This window comes from Salvia splendens, chromosome 22 (genome assembly GCF_004379255.2).
Source record: "Salvia splendens isolate huo1 chromosome 22, SspV2, whole genome shotgun sequence".
Taxonomy (NCBI): Eukaryota; Viridiplantae; Streptophyta; class Magnoliopsida; order Lamiales; family Lamiaceae; genus Salvia; species Salvia splendens.
This window is the reverse complement of record NC_056053.1, coordinates 630,879-658,523: the sequence shown is the minus strand read 5'-3', so window position 1 is coordinate 658,523 and position 27,645 is coordinate 630,879. Positions and strand designations below refer to the sequence as shown.

The 27,645-nt window shown below is 39.6% G+C and overlaps 7 protein-coding genes and 1 long non-coding RNA gene across 8 annotated transcripts; 3 read left to right on the top strand and 5 right to left on the bottom strand.

Annotated features, from left to right (window-relative positions):
- Positions 1-1,852: 1,852 nt before the first annotated feature.
- LOC121786173 lies at positions 1,853-4,109 on the bottom strand. The gene is made up of 2 exons (XM_042184737.1): positions 3,886-4,109; positions 1,853-2,314 (listed from the first exon to the last, which is right to left on the bottom strand). Exons 1-2 carry the CDS (start codon positions 4,027-4,029, stop codon positions 2,159-2,161), a joined length of 300 nt encoding a protein of 99 aa, XP_042040671.1. The 5' UTR covers positions 4,030-4,109; the 3' UTR covers positions 1,853-2,158.
- A 2,937-nt stretch (positions 4,110-7,046) lies between these two features.
- Positions 7,047-9,654, top strand: LOC121788093 (plant intracellular Ras-group-related LRR protein 3-like). Its single transcript, XM_042186967.1, has 3 exons — positions 7,047-7,778; positions 8,548-8,714; positions 8,790-9,654. The coding sequence occupies exons 1-3, from the start codon at positions 7,092-7,094 to the stop codon at positions 9,415-9,417; spliced, it is 1,482 nt and encodes a 493-aa protein (XP_042042901.1). The 5' UTR covers positions 7,047-7,091; the 3' UTR covers positions 9,418-9,654.
- Positions 9,655-9,726: 72 nt separating this feature from the next.
- On the bottom strand, positions 9,727-11,841 carry LOC121788092 (pentatricopeptide repeat-containing protein At1g08070, chloroplastic-like). Its single transcript, XM_042186966.1, has one exon. The coding sequence runs from the start codon at positions 11,839-11,841 to the stop codon at positions 9,736-9,738; it is 2,106 nt and encodes a 701-aa protein (XP_042042900.1). The 3' UTR covers positions 9,727-9,735.
- Positions 11,842-14,146: 2,305 nt separating this feature from the next.
- LOC121786540 lies at positions 14,147-14,889 on the bottom strand. Its single transcript, XM_042185181.1, has one exon. It carries the CDS (start codon positions 14,737-14,739, stop codon positions 14,347-14,349), a length of 393 nt encoding a protein of 130 aa, XP_042041115.1. The 5' UTR covers positions 14,740-14,889; the 3' UTR covers positions 14,147-14,346.
- A 521-nt stretch (positions 14,890-15,410) lies between these two features.
- Positions 15,411-18,718, top strand: LOC121786258 (pachytene checkpoint protein 2 homolog). Its single transcript, XM_042184857.1, has 14 exons — positions 15,411-15,739; positions 15,884-15,947; positions 16,057-16,163; positions 16,284-16,351; positions 16,523-16,626; positions 16,703-16,807; positions 17,063-17,152; positions 17,226-17,301; positions 17,500-17,569; positions 17,654-17,724; positions 17,809-17,899; positions 18,012-18,145; positions 18,214-18,342; positions 18,445-18,718. The coding sequence occupies exons 1-14, from the start codon at positions 15,586-15,588 to the stop codon at positions 18,583-18,585; spliced, it is 1,404 nt and encodes a 467-aa protein (XP_042040791.1). The 5' UTR covers positions 15,411-15,585; the 3' UTR covers positions 18,586-18,718.
- Positions 18,719-18,747: 29 nt separating this feature from the next.
- Positions 18,748-20,770, bottom strand: LOC121786257 (pentatricopeptide repeat-containing protein At3g48250, chloroplastic-like). Its single transcript, XM_042184856.1, has one exon. It carries the CDS (start codon positions 20,723-20,725, stop codon positions 18,848-18,850), a length of 1,878 nt encoding a protein of 625 aa, XP_042040790.1. The 5' UTR covers positions 20,726-20,770; the 3' UTR covers positions 18,748-18,847.
- Positions 20,771-21,599: 829 nt separating this feature from the next.
- On the top strand, positions 21,600-23,380 carry LOC121787792 (toMV susceptible protein tm-2-like). Its single transcript, XM_042186632.1, has 2 exons — positions 21,600-22,760; positions 23,003-23,380. The coding sequence occupies exons 1-2, from the start codon at positions 21,600-21,602 to the stop codon at positions 23,378-23,380; spliced, it is 1,539 nt and encodes a 512-aa protein (XP_042042566.1).
- Positions 23,381-25,085: 1,705 nt separating this feature from the next.
- On the bottom strand, positions 25,086-25,470 carry LOC121787234. Its single transcript, XR_006047302.1, has 3 exons — positions 25,436-25,470; positions 25,237-25,352; positions 25,086-25,142 (listed from the first exon to the last, which is right to left on the bottom strand). It is a non-coding gene; the product is annotated as an uncharacterized LOC121787234 (long non-coding RNA).
- Positions 25,471-27,645: the final 2,175 nt, after the last annotated feature.

Below are 27,645 nucleotides of genomic sequence, written 5' to 3'. Positions count from 1 at the left end.
ACAGTCAGTCGCGGCCTAGAACACCTCCATACACCTCTAGGCCGTCATCGTATTTCAGCCCAGATACGTACGGCCCGCAGCCGTATTCGTGTTCAGACTGGGAACAACCTGGAGTGCTCAACGACTACTACGAGCCGCCGCACGCACGCTCTATTTCCAGCTGGTATTCCGCCCGACAGAATGTCTACCGGCCTCCGCACAATGCCTTCACCTCTGGGGATCAGTTCGCGGAGCAGGAACGGCCACTCCGACAGCCGCATTGCGCTCGCCAAAGCCCGAACTCGGGTTGGTCTTCGTTAGAATCGCACCAGCAGCCGTTTCTGCATGTGAAAAACCAGACTTGCTGGGATCTGCCCTCCCAAACGTCCGGTCGCCGTGTTGGAAAGATTCGCGCTCCCCCGTTGCCAGAACATCAGCCACAGCTGACTCCGTCAGATCGTCAGCTACAGCAGCCAAGTACAATATCGACTATTGAGCTTCCTCCCTACGCCGCACCGAGCCCTTGCCAGCCCTTGCTATCGATGTCCGTGAAAGCTCCATTATGCGCCTTTCCTCGTCAACCGCAAGCGGGTGTCTCAAGCTCAAGGAAAAAGGAGTGGAAAATTGATTCGCACGATGATGAAGAGAAGAGGGAAGAGAAGTTGATAGTACTTAGTAATGTGTGGAATCAAAAAGAGATAAGGAAAGAGAATGACTCTATTACCAAAAGAGAAGATGAGGTCAACAACACTTTTCTGAGGGTGATCGAGAAAGAGATGAAACGTGAAGCTCTTGATTCTAGTTTGGAGTCGAAAGAAAAGACTTTAAGTATGCATCCTGAAAAGCAGAGCAAAATCGAGAGGATGGAGAGTCTAAGCCTTGTTGAGGAGGACAAGGCTGCTTTTGAGATACAAAAGTACAACCTTGAAGAGGAAATGGAAGAGAAGAGAATGTTATTTGAGGATGAGATTAGAGTCAAGACTGTAAAATTGGTTACGAAGAAGACTGCAATCAGCAACACAAAGAAAATATTGAAAAAGAGAGGGCAGTCTTGTGCGTTTGATCCCGGAGGGACGCTTCGTGGTGCCGTGGTTTCCACCTTGAGGACAAGGTGGATTTTAACCGTGGGGGAGTTGTTACGATCCCCCTATATCTTAGGATTCCCCAAATATTTAGTTATCTTTTATTCCCCATATCTTTTGATTCAGAGTATATTTTCATATCTTGTTTTCTTGTTCCCTAAGCTAGTATTCTAGTATTATAAATAGGGCTAGGTTGTTATCTTTTTATTCATTGAATGAAGAAATAATTTGCCCACATTACTTGTGCAATACTCCTTATGAAACCTTGAAGACTGCCGACGGAGGAAGTTCTCCGCGCCAGCCACGAATTGAGCCGCCGACCCCAACGTTCGGGGCGCCGGATTGGTGTGTTGCGAGTGTAATCGCAGGATTTCTTCGTTAAGAGAATTGTGCTCTTAACAATATAATAGTTGCATTTTCCTATCAATGGCTACCTACAATGTATCATGGTATTAATTAGTAAGGCAAACTATAAATTTAGTTCATGAATTTCGGTGGTCACACATGTGATGTTCCAAAGTTCTTTCTCAATTTTTTGACTTACCCCTTTTGTTTTATATTTTTCTTCCCTCTTTTCCACAATTATATCCCATCCCTTCAGCGTGTTTTTGTCTTCAACGACAAGATCTAGGTGATAACTAAAATATTGAAGCATCAGGAGAAGCATTGTGATTATCACCCAGATCCTGTCATGGAAGAAGAGAAAAACTCGCAAAAGATAAAGGAAGACAAGACACTGTTACGAGATGAAATAAGAGATAGAAGCGCATGAAAGATATGAGAAGAAAGAAGACAAAAATGGTATATTCATTCAAAGTAAAGACACAAATAGCATTTTCGTCTAAAATAAAACAAAAAGTGAAATACATCCACGTACCATATTTGACCTTAATACAAGAACTTCAAACATGCAAAATTTTGTATAGAGACCGCAGATGTGTGTCACCTATCAACTTTTCAGTGTGAGTGTGAGTGACTGAAATTCAGAAACTATCAATAAATTGAGTCTTCAAACTCTTCATGGTTCACTGCAACATACAAGTCTAGTGGTTCATTGTAACATACAAACTCTCACTCTCTCTCACACACACACACCTTCAACCAGTCTCCTGCTCAAATTCATCACCTTCAGACTCTTCTGCATTGTCAGCATCATCATCATCAGCATCATTGTCAAAATCTTCTTTATCGTGGTCAACTGTTGTTTTCCCAATTATGGTTAAGTTGCTATTTGTCTTTCTGATTTCATTGCACTGCAAAATTAGAAGGAACAACGGTTACTTATCTCCCAATATATAGTTCACTTGGAAAAGAGAAAATGAGATCAAGATGCAGAAATGGTTACACTTCAAGCTTTATACAGCATATATACCCACAACTGAATTAAGCATGAATCCTAAAACAATATCACAAGTATGGCAATCAATCAAGCAGCCAAATCTTCTCTAGCCCCAGCTCCAGGAATACTCTAGCTAACATCCACCATTTTATAATGCTTCTTCTACGAATGTTACAACGATTCTGCAGCCATTACGAGGAGGGAGAATGTCCAAGTCTTCCAAAACACGATAAAACTCTTAAGGTCAAGAATACTAGTAACATCTACCATTGTGTTGCATTTCTTCTATGAGTGTGACAACTGCATTTGCGCCATTTGGAGGTGTCGAAGGCTTCCGAACTACTGTAAATTCTGAAGGTCAAGAAAACTCAAATATCTACAATTTAGTCCTAGAGCTACTATATAATGCTTCTTGTACAATTGTTACAACTGATTCTGAAACCACTAGGGGGTAAGTGGAGGCTTTCAAATTCAAACTACTATACAACTCAAGTATTAAGGTCAAGAATACTCAAACATCTACTACCATTTATTCCCAAAGTTGCTACATGATGCTTCTTCTACTAATGTTACAACTAATTCTGCCGCCATTACAGGGGAGTACATGTCGAAGGCTTCCAAACTTATAAAACTCTTAAGGTCAAGAATACTCATTCATCTACCATTTAGTCCTAGAGCTGCTATATAATGCTTCTTCTACAAATGTTACAACTGATTCTGCAACCAGTAGGAGGAGAGTGTATGTTCAAGGCTTACAAACTACGATTAAGATCTTAAGGTAAAAAATGCTACCATCTACTATAAAAATCTTAAGGTCTTCTAACATCAAGCTTTTCGTCGTAGAGCTGCTAAGCGATGCTGCTGCTTCTATGATTGTTACAATCTATTCTGCAACTATTTCGAGCATATATTCAAAACGACGATAAAGATCATAAAGTGCCAGGCATATTAATCCATCACATTGATGCTGAGTGTAGAGCCAACTACAAATATCTCATTTTTACAGCTGCATATTGAATAGCTACTGCCTAACTAGGTGCCATAAGCTATTATAAAACTATATAAAATGTTTCAACTTTTTTAGTACAGAGTTCATCACTCATCCACTATGAATCAAAGCCACATTTTTCCAATCTATTTGAATTAATTGTACTGGTATGATTGCCAATACTAAAAATTAAATTCTACAATTAACAAAATCAATCATCTCTGAGCCAAAACCACAGAGTGACAAAAAAATGTCGATCCAGTTACCAATTTTCAACAATCTAATTCAAATACCCTAATATTTTATTAAAAAAATCGACATTCGGAACCGCAGAAAAGGAACAATCACTCTCTCCAGTAACAAAAAATGAAGAATAAACTGTTCGTATACACAAATCAGGGTTCATAAATTGCCCAAAATTTTAAAAATCTGAGCTCGTAACTAACAATTAAGTACTAATTATGTATGTAGTGTAGATGAGCAGATGAGAGATGGACCTTATCTTCGTATTCGGACTCTTCCATAGCGAGAAGGAGCTCGTCGTTGTGGGGATGCGGCCACTGCGCCGGCAAAAGATACGACGTCGGAATAACCCTCGTCGACGATGGGAACTGAGTCATGAACGCAGGGTATTGCAGCATTTTTTCTATCTTTGCTCTTTGGTATCTTTGTCCAATGCTTTAGTCTCAAAATTTGAAATTGGGGAATGAAAAGAGGTTTGAATGCTTTCCTTTATTGAATTAGATAATAATTTTATTTATTTTGAATTTTTTTAATAGAATCACAAATGATTTTTCATTAAATATTCTCCAAGAGAATCACCATTATTTTCATTATCTTTGTCTAGTCTTTTTGATTTATACGTAAACAATTAATAATTGCGATATTTTTTTTGTTGATCTCTCTTATGTTATTTGGTCCCCTTTCACAAGTGTGATAGTTCCAACCTATTGATTTTCATTCTCATCAATAAGTTATGAGATCTCTCGAAGTTTTTAGAATTCCCATAACCCTCATTGGTGAGGCTGAACACAAGAGTGCCTCTTCATTGAGACATAAGAGTCCGGTAGCAGTGGGGTTGTCCGTGGACCAGATGGGGTCTTCTAAGTCCCTCATGCACTCCACTCACGACAGCCTCAAGCTTTGAAGCAGAGCTTATAGTACTTCTTTAATGCTTGTCACTAGCTATGGAGTTTTCTTCACATATTTGATTCAAGTTGGAAACAACAGTTAGTTACAGTTGCCTTGCTTTCATTCGGACGCCAGGAAGTAGAGGATGTGAGACATCAAATGGTGCACATTTGCATAATGTTTTCATAGATGTAAGTTCACTTCTCTCATAAAAAGAAGAAAACTACTACCTCCGTCCCATATTAAGTGTCAACATTTGACTCGGCACGGATTTTAAGAAAAATGAAGGAAAGTGTGTTGAAAAAGTTAGTGAAGTAAATGATCCCACTTTATATATTAGTTTTATAATGAAATGTGTGTGGAATGAGTTAGTGGAATGTGTAGTCTACTTACCATTTGTAGTAAAAATAAAAGTGAACTCTTATTGTGGGGCATACTAAAATGACAAATATGGACACTTAATGTGGGATGGAGGTAGTATATACTAGTTGACTTTCTGGCATGTACAGAGATTCACGAGTAAAAATTCCATGATCCTTCCATACCAAATTGGCATGGTGATTTGGTATACCTCACCAATAATTTATTAACAAATGGAAATAAAAAGGCCTTTCATGCGACATCAATTACACACCAATTCAATAAACTTAACTGCACAAAATAAACGTCCACTAATCAAGGAAAGTAACATTTACTACTATTAAATATTGAGACATTCATATAATAGGTCCTACAATATGTAATTATGTATGTATATTGACTTCTTAATGTAATAATATTTAACGTAAAAAAGTAATCATATTACATGTCAAGAAAAAAAAATCACATTACAACTCTTTGATAGTACTATTTTAATATTTTATTAATGAGACCTTTTTTTTCTTATTTTATATTTATGTATATTCAAAAATTTTACACAAACAAAATTTATGACTATAACTAATATATTTTGTTTGCACATTAAGTAATCAATTATGATTTTCAATATTTTCTTATTACCATGCAAAAAATATCAAGAAATATATTGAAAGTTATTGAAAATATATAAGAAAATATAAAAAATTATACTTAATTAGTTACTTAAGACTTAGATTATGATAAGAAAATATAATATTATAGTCATAGTTGTTATTTGTATAAAAATTTTCGAATATATATTTAAATATAAAATAAGAAAAAAAGGTCTCACTCATAAAATCTCAAACTAGTACTATCAAGGAGTAATTTCTTTCTTTCTTTACATAAAAAAATAGTATAATATGATTACTTTTTTATGTGTAAATATTACTCCTATTATATTAAGAGGTCAATATACATATATATGTCTAGTAATATTCCACGCCTATTCTATTTGGCAATTTCCATAGTTAATAGTGATATAATGCTACTTTCCATGATTAGTGAACGTTTATTTTGTGCAGTTAAGTTTTATTGAATTGATATGGCACGAGGGGCTTTTTTATTTCCATTTATCAATAAATTATTGATGAAGTATACCAAATCACCATGCCAACTTGGTATGAAAGGGTCATAGAATTTTTACTCCTTTTTGATGCAATTTATTTCATTGTCATTTGGAAGCTTTTGTTAGGATGAACCAATTTGACTATCTTAATTTAAGATTTCAGTGTCCTCTTTTAGCTTATACTCTAATTCTTTCCTTTAGTTGGTTGCAATGCCTTTTTTTTTTCTTTTTTTTTTTGTCATAGCCGTAAATCTCTAGTCAGCGTTGGGATTGTGGCTTATCTTATTGAGCTTTGTTTTTATTGTTTAGTTAGTTATTTTTGGGTTTAGATATTTTACAAAAGTGATGATATTTGTGTTAGATATGCATATAATAGGTCGATGGTTTGCTATGTTACCGTTTGCTTAACCCACTCCTGGGATGTTTTGGAAAGAAAACAGCAAAATATATAAACGAGAGAACTTTGTTTTTGAGACGACAAATTAGAGAATTTGATTGAACAAGGCATAATTAGGTAAAACTTAATACCTTTTCTTATGAGTACAAAAATAAACATTTGCTGATATTTTACAATGGACTGATGATTGATGGGCTTAAAAAAACCCAAGTTTATGTGTGTTGTATCGTTTGGTGTATCTATAAAGATTTTATATACTTGGTCAAAATTTTATTATTCCGTTACCTAATTCGTACTGATTTTTTCTGTAAAGAAGGCAATATACATGTGATTTGTTATAATATTTCAGATTCTAAGTTATTCTATTATGAATAAAGATAAATGCACATCTATTATTTCATCTAGTTAATATTACTACTTGCTAAATACTCATTTAGTGTGTACTAAATATTTTAAATAGTAGTAGTAACTCAATAATGTTAATTGGTCTACAGTCTACTACAAAATCTAAGATTTTTGCGAATAAACTTAAAATTGCACTTGTAGTTAGTTATAGTAAATTTTGGTAAAAAATTGTGATTTCAGTTACTGCAAATTACCATTAATCATTAATTAAGAAGAGTAGTATTTAACTCCACTGACTCGCGCACTCTATCATTTCAGCTTCGCAACAGATCCACAAAAAATCTGAGCTTCTTCCAAATTCAGCCATGGATCCAAACCCTAACAAATTCCCGATCCTCTCCTATGTCATGACCAAGCTCCCCACCTTCAATCGCACCCCATCCACAGCCGGCGCCTCCACCGGCGAAGATTTCGACATCGAGAATCAGCCGGTGCCGAACTTCTCCCCCGACGAGCCACAATTCGAGGCCTCCGCGAGTATGCCGTACCTGAAAAACCGCAAGCTCATCGCCGCCATGGGCGAAGCCGTCACCGGCGTCGCGCATACCCGATCCGCGCTGCGGATCCTGGGGACCCGACCCGATCACGAGGCCGTTGACCGGGCGCGGCTGAGGCTGGCGGAGATCGAGGCCGACACCTCGTTGACGCCGGAGAAGAGAGCCGAGGATTACGAGATTTATAAGGCGGTGATCGATCTGGAGGAGATGCATGAGAAGTATGAAAAGATGCTGAGTGATGCGGAGCGGAGGCTGGAGAGGATTTACGAGGCAGCGGTGGCTGGGGAGGAACTGAATGAGGAGGAAAGCGGCGAGGGGAAGGGTTTGGAGAAGGGTGAATTGGATGAGGAAGTGGTGGGGATTTTGAAGGATGCGGAATCGGGGAAAGTGATTGAGAGTGTTGAATTGTCGGGGAGGAAGTTGAGGATTTTGCCGGAGGCGTTTGGGAGGTTGAATTCATTGGTTTCGATTGATCTCTCGAATAACCAGCTCGAGGTTAGGGATTCTATCCTACCTTGGATCGTTTGAATTTTGAGATTACATGTTTGATTTTGTGATTGCTATTGAGAATGTGTTTAAATTTCGTTCCTGATTGATGCATTTTCATTTTATGAATGTGGTGGCGAGAGATGATAGCCTACAGTAAATAGGGATACTGTTCTATCTTGGATATTATGAATACTGAGATTGCATATTTGAATTGTTTGATTTTGTGATTGCTATTGAAAATTGGGTTTGAATTTGATTCCTGGTTGATGCATTTTCATTTTCTGAATGTGGTTTACTTAACTGTGATATGAATGGACTGTTGCATCAATATCCATTAAGTTTGACTTAAACTGGAGATACATCAATGGAGTATTAATTTATCATACTTTAATAGTTTAGAAACATTTGCAGATAATGATAAGTCAAGATTGTGGATACTTATTATGCTCTAGATTTTGTCTAATTCAATAAACTCTGACTTGAGATTTGAAGATTTGATTATCTATTGATCTTGTATGCTCTGCTTTCTAGTTTGTAACTTTTGTGAGTATGCTTTGCAATATGCTACTATGTCACAAGGGATTTTTTACAACAAATCTGTGAAAAGATTAGATGTGAGTGGAGTTTATGTGCTTTCTATTTAAAGATCCAATATCGAAGTATAAATATCATCTTGTGCATTTATTCTATTTTAACAGTGAGTGTTTGATCTGAAAAGGAAAACAACTTTATGAGTTTAGATGTTAACATTTGGCTCTATATTCTAACAAAACAGGCACTTCCTGATTCAATTGCCGGACTGGAAAATCTCGACACTCTCAATCTTTCAGAAAACCTTTTGGCGTCGTTGCCTGATTCCATTGGTCTGTTGTTTAAGTTGCGAATCTTGAATGTTTCTAGAAACAAGCTTCACGCTCTGCCCGACAGCATTTCTCACTGCAGGTTTGCTTATTTAGCGTAGAAGGTGAAATATTTAACTTACCATAGCATGCTGCTGAGTTTCCTTACTTTTGCCAGGTCATTAGAGGAGTTGGATGCAAGTTTCAACAAACTCACCTACCTACCGACCAATATTGGCTTCGAACTCGTGAATCTTAGACGTCTCTCGGTGAATCTGAACAAGATCCGCTCTCTGCCGACGTCTATAGGCGAGATGAAGTCCTTGCAGCATCTGGACTTGCATTTCAATGAGCTAGGTGGGCTTCCACCTACGATCAGGAAACTGACAAATCTCGAGATTCTGAATCTCAGTAGCAACTTCAGTGACCTGACTGAGCTCCCTGAGACAATTTCTGACCTTATCAACCTCAAAGAACTTGATCTGAGCAACAACCAGATTCATGCATTGCCCGACAACTTTGGCCGGCTCATGAATCTGGCTAAGCTCAACGTAGAGCACAACCCTCTCACGATACCTCCAAAGGAGATTGTGGCTGGAGGAGTTGTAGCGATCAAGGCTTACATGGCGAAACATTGGGCTGATATATTGCTGGAGGAACAACATAAGAACATGACCCAAGTGCAAGAGCAACCACAGGCAAGTTTGTTTACTCGAAGCACTGCCTGGCTGAGTGGTGCTGTTTCGGGATACTTTGGAAGCACAGGGAAATCGAACGAGGATCCTTACCTGAACCAGCAGCTGTAACTTTCTCTCCCGGATACACCGTAAGCATCTACTTTCCATTAACACATGATCGAGGCATAAAGACAGAAAACCAGAGAAACTGATCTTTTGCCTATTTTCTTTCTTTTTGTTTATCTACTTTGAAGACATTGATGATACATTTGCTGTGCTAGCTTTGTTTTAGACTCTGATCTGTGACTGGTGGATCATTGGGATAGCCCAACTCCAATCCTTCAAAGCAAAAATGATATTGATCTACATTGGTTTTGTCTATTTAGGTTAATATGGCACCGATGTGCCAAATTAATCGTTACAAATCAAGATCAAAACTTTCATACATCACCAAAAATCATGACAAGAACAAGATCCATCTTTGAAGTGGTGGAATCTACTTCTATCTCTAACAACAATCTCTCTCCTATAAACACTAGAGATAACCTTGGCAGCATTGTGACAGTCACTACACATCCTAAGATTCTTGTACACCCTAACCGTAGTGCCCTCACCCGTCCTTATAATCCCAAACGCCATAGCCAACTTCTCACTATGATGAGCAACAGAGGCCTCCTTATCACCCTCTCCCACTGCCTCCGCCCTCCCCCGCATCGTGTCGGGCTCGTACCCGCCCCTCTTGATCCGCTCCATCACTTCGTGCACCGCCTCATACACCTCCGGGTGCCCCTTGTCCTCCGCCAGAAACTCGTGCACCACGCCACCAACCTCGATGTAGCTGCACCCCGGGCTCTTCTTCTTCTCGACTCCCATCTTCTTCATCTCATCCCTCACCTTCGCGGCGTCCCCCAGCCTCCCTGCGGACGCGTACGCGTCTGCCAGGAGTATGTAGTCCCCACTGTGTGTGGGCTCCAGTCTCGCGACCTGCTTCAGCGCCTCCTCTGCAATCTCGGGCTTCTTGTGCAGCCTGCATGAAGCGAGCAGAGTTCTCCATATCACTGCATTCGGCTTTAAGGGCATCTTCGTGATGAGGCTGTACGCGTCCTCGATTAGCCCTGCCCGGCCGAGCATATCCACCACGCAGCCAAAATGCTCGACTTTTGGCTCGATCCCAAAGTCTCGGCTCATCCTAGCCAAGTAGGTGCACCCTTGAGCAACCAAGCCTGCGTGGTTGCAAGCACTGAGCACGCCGATGAATGTCACCTCATTTGGCTCGACATTCTCCTCAACCATCAGGTTGAAGTATTCGAGAGCGGTCTCGCCCCTCCCGTTACTAGCAAGGCCTTGGATCAACGCTGTCCATGTCCACACACTTTTAGAAGGCGCTGCGTGGAACAGCTCCAGGGCTATATCCACACAACCACATTTCGCGTAGAAATCAACTAGAGCAGTTGAGAGATTGACAGTGAGTTTCAATTTTTTCCTTTTTATGTAAGAATGCACCCATTTTCCAGTCTCCAGAGCTCCTAGAACCCCACAACAAGAAAGCACACTAATCATTGTCACCTCGTTCGGTTTCACATTCGCTCTCTGCATCTCGTGGAATATGGCCAGAGCCTCCCTTCGTTGGTCCGAGTGACTATAGCCGGAGATCATGGCGCTCCAAGCAATGACATCTTTACTAGGCATACTATCGAACAAGCGCCTCGCCGTTTCCAAACGACCACACTTTGCATACATATCAACAAGAGAAGTGATCAAGTTATCATTTTTCATGAGCCCATTAGCAACAGCATGCTCATGAATCCACTCTCCCAACTCCAAATCGCCAAGCCTCCCACAAGCTTTGAATACACTAATCAAAGTCGTTTCATTGAAATAAATACCCATTCCTCTCATTTTTCTAAACAATCCCACAACTTCTAACCAGTACCCGCACCGAACATAACCGGAAAACATCGAGCTCCACGCAACGGGGCTTCTCTCTGACATTTCATCGAACACCTTCCGAGCTGATTGGAGCTGACCGCAGCTCGCATACATGTAAACCAATGAATTCTCCACAAATTCCGAACGGTCAAACTTCTCCATTGATTTCAAAACGTGGGCGTGAATTTGCTCGCCTTCCTTCAAAGCCCCGAGCTTCGAAATTGCTTTCAGAATGCCGGAGTAAGTGAACGGATCAGGGCGCACCAACTGTTCTATCATTTGCCTAAATAAAAGAATGGACTTTTGAGGAGATTGCTCTTTGGTGAAACCCCTTATCATGATATTGTAAGCTGAGGCGTCGGGGTGTTCGAGTTTGCGGAAGATCGAGAAAGCGTAGTCGATGGTGGAGTCGGGGAGGAGGAGGGCCGCCGCCTCGAGGAGGGGCTCCGCCGCCGCCGGGTGGTGGAGGAGGCGGGTTTTGATGAGGCTGGCGTGGACTTGGTTGAGGTCTTTGGTTGTTTTGCATTTTTCAAGAATGAAGGTTTTCGGGTTTGCTGGGAATTTGGGAATGGCGGTTTTTGTCGTTGGAAAATGGGAGGGAAAAATTGAAATGTCGAAGACCATTTTTTTTCTTAGATGAGTTTGGTCCACCTAAAGCTATTTTGATAAGGAGAAAATGCCAAATTACCTTTATACCCTCTCTTGAACTAACTCGATATTGTGTCGTCGGTTCAAGAACACCTTCGATTCCAGTTCCAATCCATAATCGACCCCGACAAAGGAAATTACAATTTCAATTTCAATTTTGGGTTTGGACGTTTTTTTGCATGTTACTTATCGACCTTTAAAAAAAAAATTTGTTCATTCCGCGAGAGGTGGTTACATTTCGAATATTGGAATCGCCAGTCGATTTCGGTCCAAATAGGTTATTCTAGTCAATAAATAATTGATATATCGATCTAACAAGTAACAAATAATGATGAGTAGGTATGTCAATCAAATTAGCCTAAAATTGATGACTCAACTTGAATAGAATGAAAAGGGAGGATTATGACAAAAATGTAACTTCATTTTTCCAAACTTGTTTTTAATGTTAAAATGTAATTTTGTCCATCTATTTATGAAATTCTAGCTGCCCCACTTTAAATTGATTTCTTTCAAATATACGAGTATGCATTTATATAACCTGTCAACTCATCTTTATTTCCATCCATAAATAACAAAGCAAGATTCACTCCGTTTTCCATATCAATATCACAACAGGACTAATTTTTCAAGATAACCCACTATTAAAAAAAAAAGCAAATATTTGAAACTGACTTAAAGGGAAGCATCTGATTCATCACAAACCTAAACCATATATCTCGAAATGGAATAAAAATCTCTCCCTCCTTAGCTATAAAACCCAAATATGTTTGATCACATCTCCTCAAAAAAAAAAAGCCAAAAAATCATATGACTAGTCTCTACTACTATGGAGGGAACTCCATGTCCTCCATTGATGAGTACTTTGATGACATCAACAAGATGCACAAAGCTCCCACCACCATGATCTTTCATCATCAACAGCAACAACAACAGGCTCCCGTGGTGCACAAGAAAGTGCACTTCACGGAGAGTGAAGAGCGCGTTGAAGTTGATGGGAACGGCGGCAAACATCAAGTGTGTGAGGAGAGGACCATTGATATGGAAGCTGATGGATTTATCAAGAAAAGGCACAAGAATTTTGAGTCTTGCAATACCTACAAGGGCTACTAAGTTTGAAGATTTGGGATGTGTCTTGTGTGATATTTATTTGAATCTATGCTTAAAATAAAAACATCCCTACCATTTCTAGCAGTGCTAGTATTTGTTTCTTGCTTATTTAGGTGTGTAATGTAATTTCTTCCCGAAAGGGCTTCTTCTAATTAATGCCATAAGTCAGTTTCTAAGTTCTAGAGTCTTTCCACACATTCTCTCTCACATTCAAAGAGAATCACTCTTTGCCAAGGCTTTAGTATACTTAATGTAATTGCAACTTTAGAAAAATCAATTTGGGCATGGTTTAAAAATTCTTACCTTTTAGAAAGTGCCCCTAAATTAAATTCTTGTTTAGGTGAAGGGAGTATGACCGCCTTGCCAATAGTTGAAACTCAATCGGGAGATGTTTCGGCTTATATCCCTACTAACGTAATGGGATTGTAACTTTTCATAAATTTCTTATTTGTTATTTAGGAACTCAGACATATTTCTATTTTGGAGAATCAATGAATCAAATGATATTTCTGTTCCAAATTTGCCTCTTCTTCTAAGCTCATTAATCTAGGCCAAATACTTAGCAACAATTCCCATGCTCCTTTCATTATGGTATACAACTTTACTTTGATATCATTGCTAGCTAGGTCCAACTACTTAGCATTTCCCATCTCATGAAACACTCTTGAAATTATCCAAGAATAAAGACACATACCTTGTTCTAAAACACACGAGATTCCTTGTAGAATCTGGTCTCTTTTAGATCAATACAAATAAAAAAGTGCTAGGAATAATTTTTTTTAGCATATTTTTGAGCAGTATATGCTGATTAATATGCCAAAAACCCACAAAATTGCTTGGTCTTCATGTGAATCACGTGATATATGTAGATTGTAGAATACTAATAAAATCATTATATATTTCAAGGACATTTATATTAATGATTATTAAAATGAATTATTGAATATTTTATCATAATTATCAGGATTGCCCTAATACTATCCTATAATACTTACGAATCAAGCAAAATTAATTCAAATAATATGAATTAAGATGAACTTAATTAAAAAATTAATCCCTAAATCTCAATCTATTTTAATAAACGATTAATCTAAGCCATAATCCATTTTCAATTATCTAGACCAATTCTCAAAAGTAGGCATATCTTATAACCACAAACATTCCTCCAATAATATATACTTTAAAGATCAAAATCTAGCTTCATTTCCAGAGAAATCCCCAATTGATTTCACTATGAAACTAAAAAGTATAAAAAAAAACAAGAAATTCAATAAATGCCAAATGGCCTTGAATAAAAATCCACGAACTAAGACTAAATTCCGAATTTTTAAATAATAACCAAAACGATGTTGTTTTAATAGTCAACTAATCAACTTAACTAAACCTTCTCGACGACATCTTATTGAACAAATTCCTCAAGCTGTTGTTGCTCTCTCTCCGCCTCGACCGGCGGAGCTGCTCGTCCGAGAAGGGATCGTCCGACACCAGCCCGGTCTCGAGCTTCTTCGAGACCGATAGAATCTCGTAAGAGTCCCACAGCGACTGCCCGAAATCCCAACTCTTTTGACTATCATCATCTCCTCTTTTAGTTGGTTTGCGCATTGCTTCGAGCTTGAACCGACTCGGCCTCCTCTTGAAGTAGAGCCTATGCGCGTCGAACTCGGCCGCGGCCTTGGAGGAGGCGGAGTGGGCGTTCCATGCCTGCGCCACGGCCTTGAGGAGCTCGGTGTCGTCTTCTTCTTCTTCTTGCTTCTGATTCCTCTTCATATTTTATTTTATTTTATTTTATTTTGAGGATTGTTTATGGGGCCATGTTTTATTTTGTTGGGGTGAATTTGAGCCTCATGTTGAGTTTGTGATGATGGAATTCTAAGATTTTGGGAGCTGTTTATCTTGATTCAAATTTTTTGTGTTTTTGTAGGTAAGTGTTGTGATTTAAGATGAGTGGCTAATGGGATAGGAGGAGGAATGTGAAGGCATGGATGGCTTTTTTTTGTCTTTTTCCTAATTATGTAGTGTATTAAACTAATGACAAAAATTTTATTTATTGCACTGTACTAAAAATCCGAAAAAATATTAATGATGAACAATTAGTACTAGTATACAATAATACAATACAGGAAGTCGCCAGAATGATCCGATGAGAACCTTCCACGTTAATAATGTATCAAATCATAAATTTTACTATTATTTAAAACTAAAAATAAATTTCCTATTTTACCACCACATATTTAGGCACTCCATTTCTTGTTCATTAATTTCATTCATTGCACCAATTAAATAGTATATGTCCCTTTCATTTTCAATATTCGTATAAGCCAAATTTCTATTGGCTCCATATTTAATCTATGAAATAAAAAAAAAACTACTAATACACTCACTAAACTATGAAATAGTAAGTCTCTCTAAATCATAAAAAAACTACTCCTACTATAAATAAAAAAAATAAATAGTAACGCTTAATCTTAGGTATATAAAGGCGAATTCTTTAATCCGACTGCAATTTGACTACATGGTTTCCTTCTTCCCGCGCACAATTTCAAATTGAAAATCCCCAATCAACCTAGGGTTAGGCCAATTGATTTTTCTCCTATCAAATTTGCCGATTTAGTGATGTCGGCTACCGAAACGAGTGTTCCCATGGATATTTCGATCCCTCACATCACTGAATGCAATGGCCCCGAGAAGGAAGCTACCATTTCCGAGCCACCTGCTGCTCCGCCATCTCCGCCGCCTTTAATCAACCAAGAGAAAGTCCTTGTTTCAGGTAATGCGTGGCTAGTCAGTTACGAAATGTGAAATTTCTTAGCTTCTTTCTCTGAGTAGATACTGCTTTATGCAAGCCTAATTTGTTCCTGAATCGGGTGCAATGTTGTATCTTGTGTAACATGATCCAAAATTGTTTCCGCAGTTGAGGTTTTACTGAAGCCATCCAGCACAGCTCAGACTGAAGATGTGCGTTTGGCAGTTGAGAGGTAAAATTAGGATAGTGTTTATTGCAGTATCATAGGAGTAGTTTTTACTTCTGCATTTTGCGTTTTTTGCCGATTGATTAGTATGTTATGGTTTGTGATTCCAACATAGAATGCTGGAAAAGAGAAGCATGAGCTATGCAGATGGTCCGATCCCAGTCCCACTGGATGATACATTTCTAGTGGACAATGTGCAACGAATATGTATATGCGATTCAGGTGTTTTATGTTATGCATATGCATATGCAAGTCCTTGAAAAGTACTATCATTTTGTCAAATCTGAAGTCTTTTTGTACAATTCAGTTCCTAATGTACTGTATGTTTAATGAACTCTACAGATGTTTGGGTGGAAAAGCAGGATATTCTTTTATTTTGGCAAGTCAAGCCTGTTGTGCATGTTTTCCAGGTCAGGTTTTTTCCCTAGTAGCTGTGATTACTGTTGTCCGTTTTCTCACATGTTACATTACATCCTTATCGGATGAGAGATGACATAAATTTGTCGGAAGTTTGGCGATGGGAATAGTTGAAGGTGACAAATCAAATCTTTGTTTCTGATGTAAGATATTTAATTTTCCAGCTCAGTGAGGAAGGACCATGCGAAGAATTAAGCAATGATGGTCAACTTGCGAGTTTTCATGAATGGATTCTTCCTGCAAAAGAATTTGATGGAATGTGGGAAAGGTTTGTTTAACAATTCTCAGTTTCACCATGGATGAAAGTAGAAACTCCAAATCATGCTGTTTATTACTCTCTGCAGCTTAATATATGATTCTGGTCTCAAACAGAGATTACTACGATATGCAGCAAGTGCATTGCTCTTCACTGAGAAGGGTGTCAATCATGTCCTTGTTTCTTGGAACCGGTGAGTTTTGCTGAACCCAGAAAGCTTGACTTTCTCATCCTTTTCTGAGTGCCTACATTACATGAGGTTTCTGATTACAGGATCACTAACTTGATGATATGGAGTATTAAGTATACTAAATCTAAGTTTACTTTATCTCAATATATATTCTTTCAAGAAATGTTAAAACCATTCAATGATATCATCCATGGTTTACTCGGGGAGTTCCATATTGCATCTCAATGACTTGCTGATCCATCTATGACTGTTTTGCAGCATTGTTCTTCTTCATGGACCCCCGGGCACTGGCAAGACGTCTTTATGCAAAGCATTGGCTCAAAAACTCTCAATACGCTTTAGAGCGAGGTTCAGTCGAACTGCTCCTGTTTCTTTATGTATATATGTATCATTTGCATGACATTTGTTGTAACCAAACCAGATACCCTCAGTGCCAGTTGATCGAGGTTAATGCCCATTCCTTGTTCAGTAAATGGTTTTCTGAAAGTGGAAAACTGGTAAGTTTTCGAAATCCTTGCTAAGCAAAGAGAAATATTTCCATTTTCCCTCACTTAATTTCTCAAATTATTTTCTTTGCTTTCTTTGCAACTAGTTGTATGCTAAACTTTCTTTAAGTTCACATTCTATGCTGATCACTTATTTTCTGTATTCTTTGACCCAAATCAATGTGGTTTTTATTTGTCCTTGAATATCAGGTTGCAAAGCTTTTCTCCAAAATACAAGAAATGGTAGAGGAAGAAAACAATCTCGTTTTCGTGTTGATTGGTGAGTATTTTGATAACAGATATTTTCATTTAGCAATCAAATTAGATACATTCACACAGAATACTTCTCAAACAAATTATGTAGATGAAGTTGAAAGCCTAGCTGCTGCCAGGAAGGCTGCTTTATCTGGGTCTGAGCCTTCAGATTCTATAAGGGTAGCTTTCTCGCTCTAAACAAATTAACTAAGTTTATTGAATACATTTGTATCTCCCTTGATAGAAATCAATTGTGTCTTCCAGGTTGTGAATGCCCTGCTGACCCAGATGGACAAGTTGAAATCGTCACCTAATGTAATAATCCTTACTACATCGAACATAACCGCTGCTATTGGTAAGATACGACTTCTAATGTTTGATGTCTGTCCCAAAACATAATTCTATCCGTAGTGCCCTCTTTGGCTGCTTTATATGAATCATTGTCTTAAGATCAATCCTATATGCAGACATTGCATTTGTTGATCGAGCTGATATAAAGGCATATGTCGGGCCTCCAACTCTCCAAGCACGCTATGAAATTCTAAGATCTTGCTTGGAAGAGCTTCTAAGGGCTGGAATACTATCAAATTCTGAGTTTCAGGTCTTCATTCAAGAGTTAAATAACTGAATACATTACCCGAACATGCGCCTAACATGGAATCTTTACAGGACGGCAGTAACTTCTTAATTCCAAGTTATACCAATCTGAGAGAGCAACTGGATTCAGCTGTTAGCCCAGACACAGCATCTCCATTCTATCTTGCTAAGCAACTGCTTGCAGCTGCTGAAGCATGTGAGGTAATTTTTTATGCGTTTAGCTTTGTACATTCTCACTACTGCATAACCAAAAATAGAAGTCTGAGAACTCTGCTTTACTATACTCTCCTCTTTCATCTTCAGGGACTGAGCGGCCGCTCGCTCAGGAAGCTTCCGTTTTTGGCACACGCAGCTCTTGCAAATCCATTCGGTTGTGAAGCTGGAAAATTCTTGCACAAGATGATTGAAACATCGAGAAGAGAACGCTCCGAGATGCTTGAGTGAACTGATCTTCGTCTTTCTTCAATGACACCCGGTGCCATGAGTATTAGAAATGTATTAGTACTAGTTTTAGGGATGGATTTACTTCAGTGTATAACCTTAGCCGCAGCTTATGATAAAAAATGTTCTTTTGTCACTCTACTTTTAAGCATGCACATCTCAAGAAGCATCACAAAAACTATAGTACTAAATGTTTAAAATAAGAGTTAAATAAAGTGTAACAACTCTCATCAGAATAAGGGGGAAAACAACAAGAATAATGCCACTAAATAGCAGAACCAAAAAGGCTACAAATTGCAGGATGTTTACGAATATGATGAGGGCACTTAAACAGCAAATCTTTGGCCTCAGAATGTCTACCTTCATTAAAGAAGGATTTGAAGACATGCTGGTAAGCCGAAACAGTCGGATGCTCCTTCACACTCAGCGCGGTCAAGAACTCCCAAGCATCCTCGGCTGACCCGAATTTGGAAATATGCTGCACAAATGGCTCTGGGAAAGGAGGGTAGTTATGTTTCTTCATCAGACGGAGAAGCTCCATGGCTTCTTCGAGTTTACTCTCAGCTAGAAGCTTCTGAATCAGATTCTTGAAGGTTGTCTGCCAAGGCCTCAAACGAGCTCTCTGCACCAACTCCATCAGCAGTTCGTAGGCACCCACTGCACGTGACTGGCTCATGAACCCGCCTATTAAGACATCCAAGAGGTCAGCATCGACATCAAATCCCTTCTCTGTCATCTTTGTGAAACAAGCCAACGCGTCGCTAATCTCGTTAGCTGCACAATGCCCTTTGATTAGAATTGTCCATGTCTTGATATCAGGAGGACAGCCTCGTTCCTCCATCGTATCAAGAACCTCAGCAGCTTCATCAAATCTTCTTGCTTTACAAAGACCAAATACTAATTGACTGTAGGTGATGTTATCAGGCTCAAAACCAGCATCCCTCATCTTCTCCACGATTTCCTCAGCTTCATCAAACTTCCCAAGACTAGTAAGAGACCTATGAATCCCATCATATATATGTTTAGAGAAAGAATGCCCTGATGCCTCGTATTTGTTCACAACCCTATACACCAAATCAATATTTGGAGTATTAGACGTTGCAATTGCCCGCAGAAGCAAGCTGCATTCAGTATCCAAGGGCTTGAAGGAACTATCCATCATGTGTTCATAGAGCTTCACACCATCCCCAACCATTTTGTTCTTCTGTAGCTGCCTCGAAACCTTTATATACGTATCAATATCCAACTCAAAACCCACACCCTTCATCTCCTCAAGTACGCCCCAGAACTCAGAAATCGACTCCTCCCAACAAAGCACCCTCAACATTCCATTATAAGTCACACCATTATGCTTGAAACCCAAACTCCCCTCAGCCCACTTGAAAAACCTATGAGCTCTCAAAGGGTGACCCTTTCCTCTAAGCTCCTTAAACATCCTCAACATAAAATTATCCGAAACCTTAATCTCCATCTCCTCCAATTTCGTCTCAACCTCTTCTCCCCATTCACAGCTCTTGATCACATCAACCACCTCCTTCACCCTATCCTCCGTCACATTCTCTTGAATCAACCTCTCATAAAAATGCCTCAAAGCAGTGGCCTCATTCTCCATCCTCAAGCCACGAAACGTCGAGCAAATAGTCCTGTAAGTCTCCTCATCAAGGTAATACCCCTTCTCTTTCATTTCCTTAATAGTCACCCAAAACTCCTTCATCAGTTCCTTATTCGCATAAATTCTTAAAACCAAACTATAAATTGACGAATTCGGCTCGAACCCTTTCTCCCCCACTGCCCATTTCAAGAACCTCGATGCATTTTTGGGGGCTTTGCTCAGTTTCTTCAGCACATAGACTACAGTTTCATGGGTTAACGATAAATTCGAATCCTTTAGCTCCTTTTCCAATTTCATAGGCCAATCATCAGAGGACAGTATCTCGATAAAGGATTCGGGTTTTGATGAAAAGAAGAGGCCTTTATTGTAGGAGCTGAAATTGATTAAAGATCGGTTTTTTACCAGTAAGGAAGTAGAGAAATGAGGCACATGGGTCACCTGTTTTCGAATGGAACGAGGTGGGAAAGGCTGAGTTGAGTAGAGCGCGTTAGCGAGTAGGTGGTGAGTTAGGATTCTCTTAGCTTTATTCATGGCTGCCCTGCCTCTGTGCAATTGGATTTCTGAGGTTTTGCAAGGGTTTTTGAAATTAGGGAAGTTTGAATAAACGGGTCTGCGGGTTAGTCCAGACCCGCACCAGTTTACGCTTTTATATGGGTCAACGCATTTATTTTAATTCCCTTAAAAAATCATTCAAATATAGTAGAGGAAAAAAATACTATAAACATCATGATAGTCATATTGTTAACAAAATCACTACCTTAATTACATTATACTCTATCCTTAATTAAATTACTCCTACAAATTTTCTCTTATTATTGTAAATATTCCTAAAACTCTTATTTTATATATGTAAAGATATAACGTATGAAATATTAAGGAAAGTTTCTATTCTATAAAACGGAGCACAAAAGGAAAGATTTTTATATATAGTAAACATTTCAATGATCACAACTCTCTCTATATATATTAGTTGCATGTCAATAAAACAAAATACTACTACTACAACTGAACATCCCTAAATCAGTTTCGATCTCTTTCTTGTGGAAAACCTGGGCAATCTGCTGAAGCACCATGCGAGTCTCATCGGCGACGCTGGCCAAGAGCTCGATCTGTTGAAAAAGGATCTCGAGTCGTTGCATACCTTCCTCCGCAAGGTTGCAAAGATGCCGAACAAGCCGGAAGGGTTCCGAGAGCTAGAGAGGCGGATCCGAGATGTGGTTTATGAGGCCGAAGACACCATCGGACTCTTGCATAACCCAAGCTGCATCTGCACGTCACAGGCAACCCTTACACCGAAGTGTCAGGTCAAACCGCCTCAGCCTCGCCGAAGAAGTCAAGTCCCTAGAGAGAGAGAGAGAGGTTATCGAGATGGTGGAAAAAGGTTCAAAGCTTTGAGGCCACTGCAATGGCCGACATTCCCCAATCACATTCGGCTACCAAACCTAAGATATTCAGCGAAGAAAACTTGCTAGGTTTCCAAGATCATGGAAGTATAATCGTTGGATATCTACGGGAACCAAAAGAGGAATTGGATGTTATCTCTACCATCGGTATGCCAGGTTTGGGGAAGACAACGCTGGCACGAAAGATATTCAAGAGCGATTTTGTGAAGCATGAATTCCCTAATCGCATCTGGGTTAATGTTTCTCAGAAACCGAATATCAGGAATGTGCTGCTCAACATTCTCAAGGAATTCACGAGCGACGACGTTTCGGGTCTATCGGATCCTACACTAATGGAGACGGTTGAGTATTACCTAAAGGAGAGGAAGTTCTTTTTAGTCTTAGATGATGTGTGGACTACGGATGCTTGGAATGATATCAGAAACGTTTTGCCCGAGAGCAACAACATGAGTAATGTCCTCATCACCAGCTGCGAGAAGAGTGTTGGAGAAAAAGCTACGAGATCCTACGAGCTACCTCTCTTGACGGGTCCACAAAGTTGGGAACTTCTGCAGTACCATGTCTTTGGTGAACTCGGCAAGTCTCACCGTGATTTGAAAGCTGTTGGGGAATGTATAGCCCGTAATTGTCATGGATTTCCACTTTCGGTTATGCTTATAGGAGGAATTCTTGCGGGACAAGATGATGAGAATATAAGTGCGATAAAAGAAGAGTGGCTTAAGGTGTCGAAATTCTTGAAAAATGACAAGAAGAAGCAGGTGTCGGATATTGTGGAACTAAGCTACAACAAACTACCTGATGAATTGAAAGATTGTTTGCTATATTTTGCGGTGTTTCCAGAAGACTATGAGATCTCTGTTTGGAAATTGATCCGCTTGTGGATTGCAGAAGGACTCATACAAGGGAAGAACCCGGAGGAAACGGTAGAAGAGTATGTGAAAGATTTAATAAGCAGGAACTTAGTGATGATTGTTAAAAGGACTTCCAAAGGCGAGGTCAAAACATGTCGCGTTCATGACGCCGTACATGCATTCTGTGGCTTAAAAGTTTTACAAGAGCAGCAAAGGTTCTTCCTTGAAATGAAATGTGTGAATGGAGATCTTGTCCCACCACTCTCTGAGATTGGCAAACCCCGCCGACTTTGTATCCATTCTGATCTTGAGGTCTTCTTTGCTGGCGCTAGAAAGAATAAAATTTGGTTGCATCCGTTCTCTTTTATGCTTCTACAAGACTCCAATGAATTTCCCTGCAAAATATGCACCGACTATGGTTGATGAATTAGATATGCTCAGAGTTATGGAATCTGAGTTCATCAGATAGGGTGAGGTACCTAGAGGTGTTACCAGACTATTTCACTTGAGGTACCTTACTATATCTGTTGATACTCTGAAAATACTTTATGAAGCCTTCTCCAGCTCTTGTAGTCTACACTAAGAATAAATCCCTACCAATGAAAGCAAATATATGGAAGATGGTGCAGCTGAGGCATCTGAAAACAAATGCTGTAATTACAGAAATTGCCGAAGGGGATGGTGGAGGCTTCCACTCTCTCCATTTCTTGCTCATTGAAGATACAAAGCTATTTAATCTGGAAATGATAGTTTTCCTAAACTTAGGTCTCTTGTGCTTAGAAAGTGCAAGGAACTTGAAAGAAATCCCCGACGGTGTGGTGGGAAGCCTGGAGAAGTTGAACATAGAGCACCTATCAGCATCTGGTGTTGAAACTGCCAAGAAAATAGATGAGATGAAAAATGCAAATCAACCATGTTCAAGCTCACCATAGGTGCTGGATGTTAATTAATCCTACTAAACCTTTTATCTCTTTTGAAAATTTTCAACATGTTTGCATTACACTATTTTGGTTCCCACTATTGTCTAATTTGCTGCACAATTTGATGTTGTTTGTTTCGCAAAAGTTGAACATGATACTGCTGATATATGGTCCCAACCTCAAATTTTATTATCACTATCAGTAATTTAGTTTACACCATCTATATTGAAGTACCTAAATTGTGTCACTATGGCTAACGTCTCTGTTTAATTACTACTACTATGTTAGTATGAGGTCTTTCTTCTTTTGTGCTAAGAGAGTAATGGAATTCCAATTTAATGAAGGAGAATAGATTCATTCTAATTGAGGGAGTGACGCATAATGATTGTGCGTCGTTCTTAATGAAACGCATAACCATTATGCGTCGTTAAGTAATGACGCATAAGGATTATGCGTCGCTTAACGACGCATAAGGGTTGTACGTCGCTCATGAACGACGCACATTGGTTATGCGTCGTTAAGGCGGCTTTTATCTGCCTCCAGTCACACGCAGATCACAGAACGCACCTTCATACACTTTCAATTCCTCTATCTCGGCGATTTCCGGCGATTTCCGGCGTTTTCTGGCAATTTCCGGCGATTTCTCCATAAGATCCGGTAATTTGTTCATCAATTTAGCTACATTCATCATTATTCATGTTTATTGTGCTTTCATTTGTTAGTTTTACCCAATTTATACAAATTAGGGCTTGTAGGAAAATGTCCATAATTGTCGTTGGTTTATATGTTTTTGATGCAGAAATCATGCAAGTATTTGTGAGTTTGTATTGGGGTGGTAGAGTAGTTCAACTACCACATATGGGTATTGGTTATGACCCACCTCGTGCGAGGAGCTCCATTATATTAAATTCATGTGTTTCCTATTATGAGTTGGTAGCAATGATTTGTGATGCGATGGGAATAGATATGAACCAACACACAATTGAATTATTATGGAGACAATGTATAGTCTATGGTTCCGGTATGAGTTATACATGTTCTGTGATTCGCAATGATGATAGTGTAATGTTTATGTTCAACAATGCTCAAAATTCAAGTGGGTGTATTGAATTATTTGTTGAGTATTCACCTGTGAGGAGTGAAGAAATCCCACCAGTTGTTGATTATGGTATTGGAGCATCTGCGAGGTTTGAACAAATGAGTTTTGAGTGTGGTATTGGATCATCTGCGAGGGTGGACCAAATGAATGAGCAGAGAGATGTTGTAGATGTTGTAGATGTTGCTGATGTTGGTGTTGGATTGAATGATGAGGTAGATGATGCAGATGATCTTGATGAGCCAAGGCCACTATCCGAGACAGAGCCAGACCCCGATCTCAGTGATGGTGATGGTGCTGATGATGTCGGTGCTAGTTCTGATGATGAGATAGTACCATGTAAACCTGTTATGCAAGGTGAACAACCACTTCCGGAATACAATCCTAATGGATTTAGATTCTTTCGTGAATTACCAAGTCGTCCTTCTGGAGTATCGGATGATGTGGGAGGTAATGAACACAGCCTTTTGTATTGGAATGAGAATGAGCCGCATCGGATTGTGTTGGGAACAAAATTTGATTCCAAGCTACACGTGAAAACTGCTATAACTATGTGGAGTTTATGGAATGAAAAACAGTTTAAGGTTGTCGAGAGCAAATTAAGAAGGTGGCATGCTGTATGCAAATTTCCAGCAGGAACGACAGTCACAGGGGCAGGCATCATCAGCACCACCGATGCTGAAAATGCGAGGGAATGTAAGTGGGAGGTTTCAGTTACACAAAGGTCGCATGACGATATGTGGGAAGTTAGGAAGTGGAAGAATCGACATACCTGTATAGGCCATCGTGCTAATAGAGATCATGCTAACTTTTCAGCCCCAATGATAGCTCTGTTGATTCGACATCATGTGCGACAATGTGCCGATTTCAAGGTCTTCTCAATAATAGCTGATATTCAAGACAGATTTGGTGTGTTAATCAGTTATAAGAAGGCGTGGTATGCAAAGAGAAAGGCTATAGAGTTTGTATACGGTGGATGGGAGGAGTCGTTTAGGCAGTTGCCAAGCTACATGTTTGAACTCCAGTCACAGAATATGGGCACAATTGTTGAGTGGAAGCATAACGATCTGTTGAGTCAGAGGCGTACAATGGTGTTCAACTATGTTTTCTGGGCATTTGGGCCTGCAATACATGCGTTCCAGAAGGCCGCACCGGTGTTAACAGTGGACGGGACTCACCTTCGAGGAAGATTTAAAGGTAAGTTGCTTGTTGCTTGTGGTTTTGATGCTAACAAGACATGCTTGCCTATTGCATATGCTGTGGTGGATGAAGAAACCAATGACAGTTGGTCGTGGTTTTTGGATCATGTCAGAACTCATGTAGTGAAATACGAGAGGGAGGTGTGCATTATATCAGATAGGCATAAAGGACTCTTGAATGCAATGGAGTCTGAAATCATGACTAGGGCCCCGCAGATACACCACAAATTTTGTTTGCTTCATGTGAGGGCAAATGTGTTGAAGAAGCACAAGGGCCCCAATGTGAAGGCCATTATATGGAAGTTGGGGGTCAGTTCTCAGGAACGTAAATTTGCCAGAAGACGTCGAGCACTATATGATGTCAACAGTGGTGCGGTTCGAATGCTGAATAGGATTACAAAAGAATGTTGGTCACTGTGCTACGATGGTGGACTTAGGTGGGGGTGGCCACCACAAACATGTCGGAGTGCTACAATAACGTCTTGAGGGGTGTGAGAGAGTTGCCGATTAGAGCGTTGGTTCATACTATAGTAAGTAAATTCATTAATTAAGACAACACAAATAAATTTCACCTGGCCAGGACGGATCAGTGATAACTGATCACGATAATGAGCTACTGAATGTCGGGGCGCATTTCCAATTTCAGTAACTCCGTGCCACCTATACATAATATTAATGTCAAAAGTTATCAACAAAACACATAATTATGTGAGTTAATTTAAACAAAAACATTACTTGGCTCCGCACGGGGTATACGGCGTGTGCATAGGCGATATCAAGAAGGCTGGCCTCAATGTAGGCATTCTTTCCCAGGCCCACAGCTGCAAGAGAACCATAGGTCCACCGACATCTCTTCTCTGTCTGCCTACAGAAGCCTCGCACAAATAATGATACAGGTATGCTAACGCAGCACTACCCCAACTGATATTAGCCACATCTTCCGGATCGTCTAAGGCATTTAACCACATAAAGGGGACCTTGCACCCTGTGGTGTCCGGTAAAATAAGCCCCCCTAACAGGATCAGAGCATGTATGCGTGCTCTTTGAATGTATGCATACACAGGCAGCCCATCACCCAACGGCATCGTCGCTTGGTGGATCAGAGACGTCATCAACAAACCACCGTGCTTCGTTTCGGTTTCTGAGTCAGGTATCCATCCCAACAAATCTCTACACTTGCTGGACCAATCTTCAAATCCAACAGGGTAGTCACGGCCAGTGAAAGCACGACCGTCTGCTCTCAAACCCCACAGGCTTTGCACATCCTGTAAGGTAACAGTAACTTCCCCAACTGGAAGGTGGAAACAGTGTGTCTCAGGCCTCCAGCGCTCGATCAAGGCAGTTATTAGCTCATTGTCCATCCTCATCGGTCTTCCACATTCAACCACGCCTCTGAACCCCCATACACCTAGCCAATACATCACATTTTCATGTATAGGCAATGCCCACACCTTACTCTCCGTCCTACGACTTCTCAACACATTTGTTGTGCCATTCGCCAACAACGAGCTTGAAATGTGTTCGCTCTGATGAAACAGTAGTGATGGATCCTCAGGTCCATAGCATAACTGTTGTTCGGAACTTGCAGATGCCATCTACTTCAAAACATTCACCCATGCTTCAAATTTTTTTCATAACAACTCAACAATCAACAAGCTAACTAAATTGCAACTTAGGGGCACAATATATGCATAAAATCGCCCACCAAAAGGGGCACAATTACAAAAACTTAATCAATTGCTTCTACCCATTCAATTATATGCATATGAAATACCCAAATTACGGAAAATCGACCAACAAATCCAACAATTTCATCATAAACGCTAATTTTGCTAAATTAAATCCATATGAAATACACAAATTACGGAAAGTCGTCCAAAAATTCCATCAATTTCATCATAACCCATAATTTCATCATAATCGCTACTTATATGCAACAAAACAACACAAAAATACCAAAAATCCATCAATTTAATCAAAAA

What these genes read in the sequence shown, in the direction of transcription:
- LOC121786173 (XM_042184737.1), bottom strand. Translation starts at nt 4,029, where the DNA reads ATGCTGCAATACCCTGCGTTCATGACTCAGTTCCCATCGTCGACGAGG. An exon ending in AGTCCGAATACGAAGATAAG is followed by an intron (nt 2,315 to 3,885) that starts GTCCATCTCTCA and finishes CTAATTTTGCAG; the next exon opens with TGCAATGAAATCAGAAAGAC.
- LOC121788093 (XM_042186967.1), top strand. Translation starts at nt 7,092, where the DNA reads ATGGATCCAAACCCTAACAAATTCCCGATCCTCTCCTATGTCATGACC. An exon ending in TCTCGAATAACCAGCTCGAG is followed by an intron (nt 7,779 to 8,547) that starts GTTAGGGATTCT and finishes CTAACAAAACAG; the next exon opens with GCACTTCCTGATTCAATTGC. An exon ending in GACAGCATTTCTCACTGCAG is followed by an intron (nt 8,715 to 8,789) that starts GTTTGCTTATTT and finishes TACTTTTGCCAG; the next exon opens with GTCATTAGAGGAGTTGGATG.
- LOC121788092 (XM_042186966.1), bottom strand. Translation starts at nt 11,841, where the DNA reads ATGGTCTTCGACATTTCAATTTTTCCCTCCCATTTTCCAACGACAAAA.
- LOC121786540 (XM_042185181.1), bottom strand. Translation starts at nt 14,739, where the DNA reads ATGAAGAGGAATCAGAAGCAAGAAGAAGAAGAAGACGACACCGAGCTC.
- LOC121786258 (XM_042184857.1), top strand. Translation starts at nt 15,586, where the DNA reads ATGTCGGCTACCGAAACGAGTGTTCCCATGGATATTTCGATCCCTCAC. An exon ending in TCTCGTTTTCGTGTTGATTG is followed by an intron (nt 17,570 to 17,653) that starts GTGAGTATTTTG and finishes CAAATTATGTAG; the next exon opens with ATGAAGTTGAAAGCCTAGCT. An exon ending in GAACATAACCGCTGCTATTG is followed by an intron (nt 17,900 to 18,011) that starts GTAAGATACGAC and finishes TCCTATATGCAG; the next exon opens with ACATTGCATTTGTTGATCGA.
- LOC121786257 (XM_042184856.1), bottom strand. Translation starts at nt 20,725, where the DNA reads ATGAATAAAGCTAAGAGAATCCTAACTCACCACCTACTCGCTAACGCG.
- LOC121787792 (XM_042186632.1), top strand. Translation starts at nt 21,600, where the DNA reads ATGGCCGACATTCCCCAATCACATTCGGCTACCAAACCTAAGATATTC. An exon ending in GTATCCATTCTGATCTTGAG is followed by an intron (nt 22,761 to 23,002) that starts GTCTTCTTTGCT and finishes TACTTTATGAAG; the next exon opens with CCTTCTCCAGCTCTTGTAGT.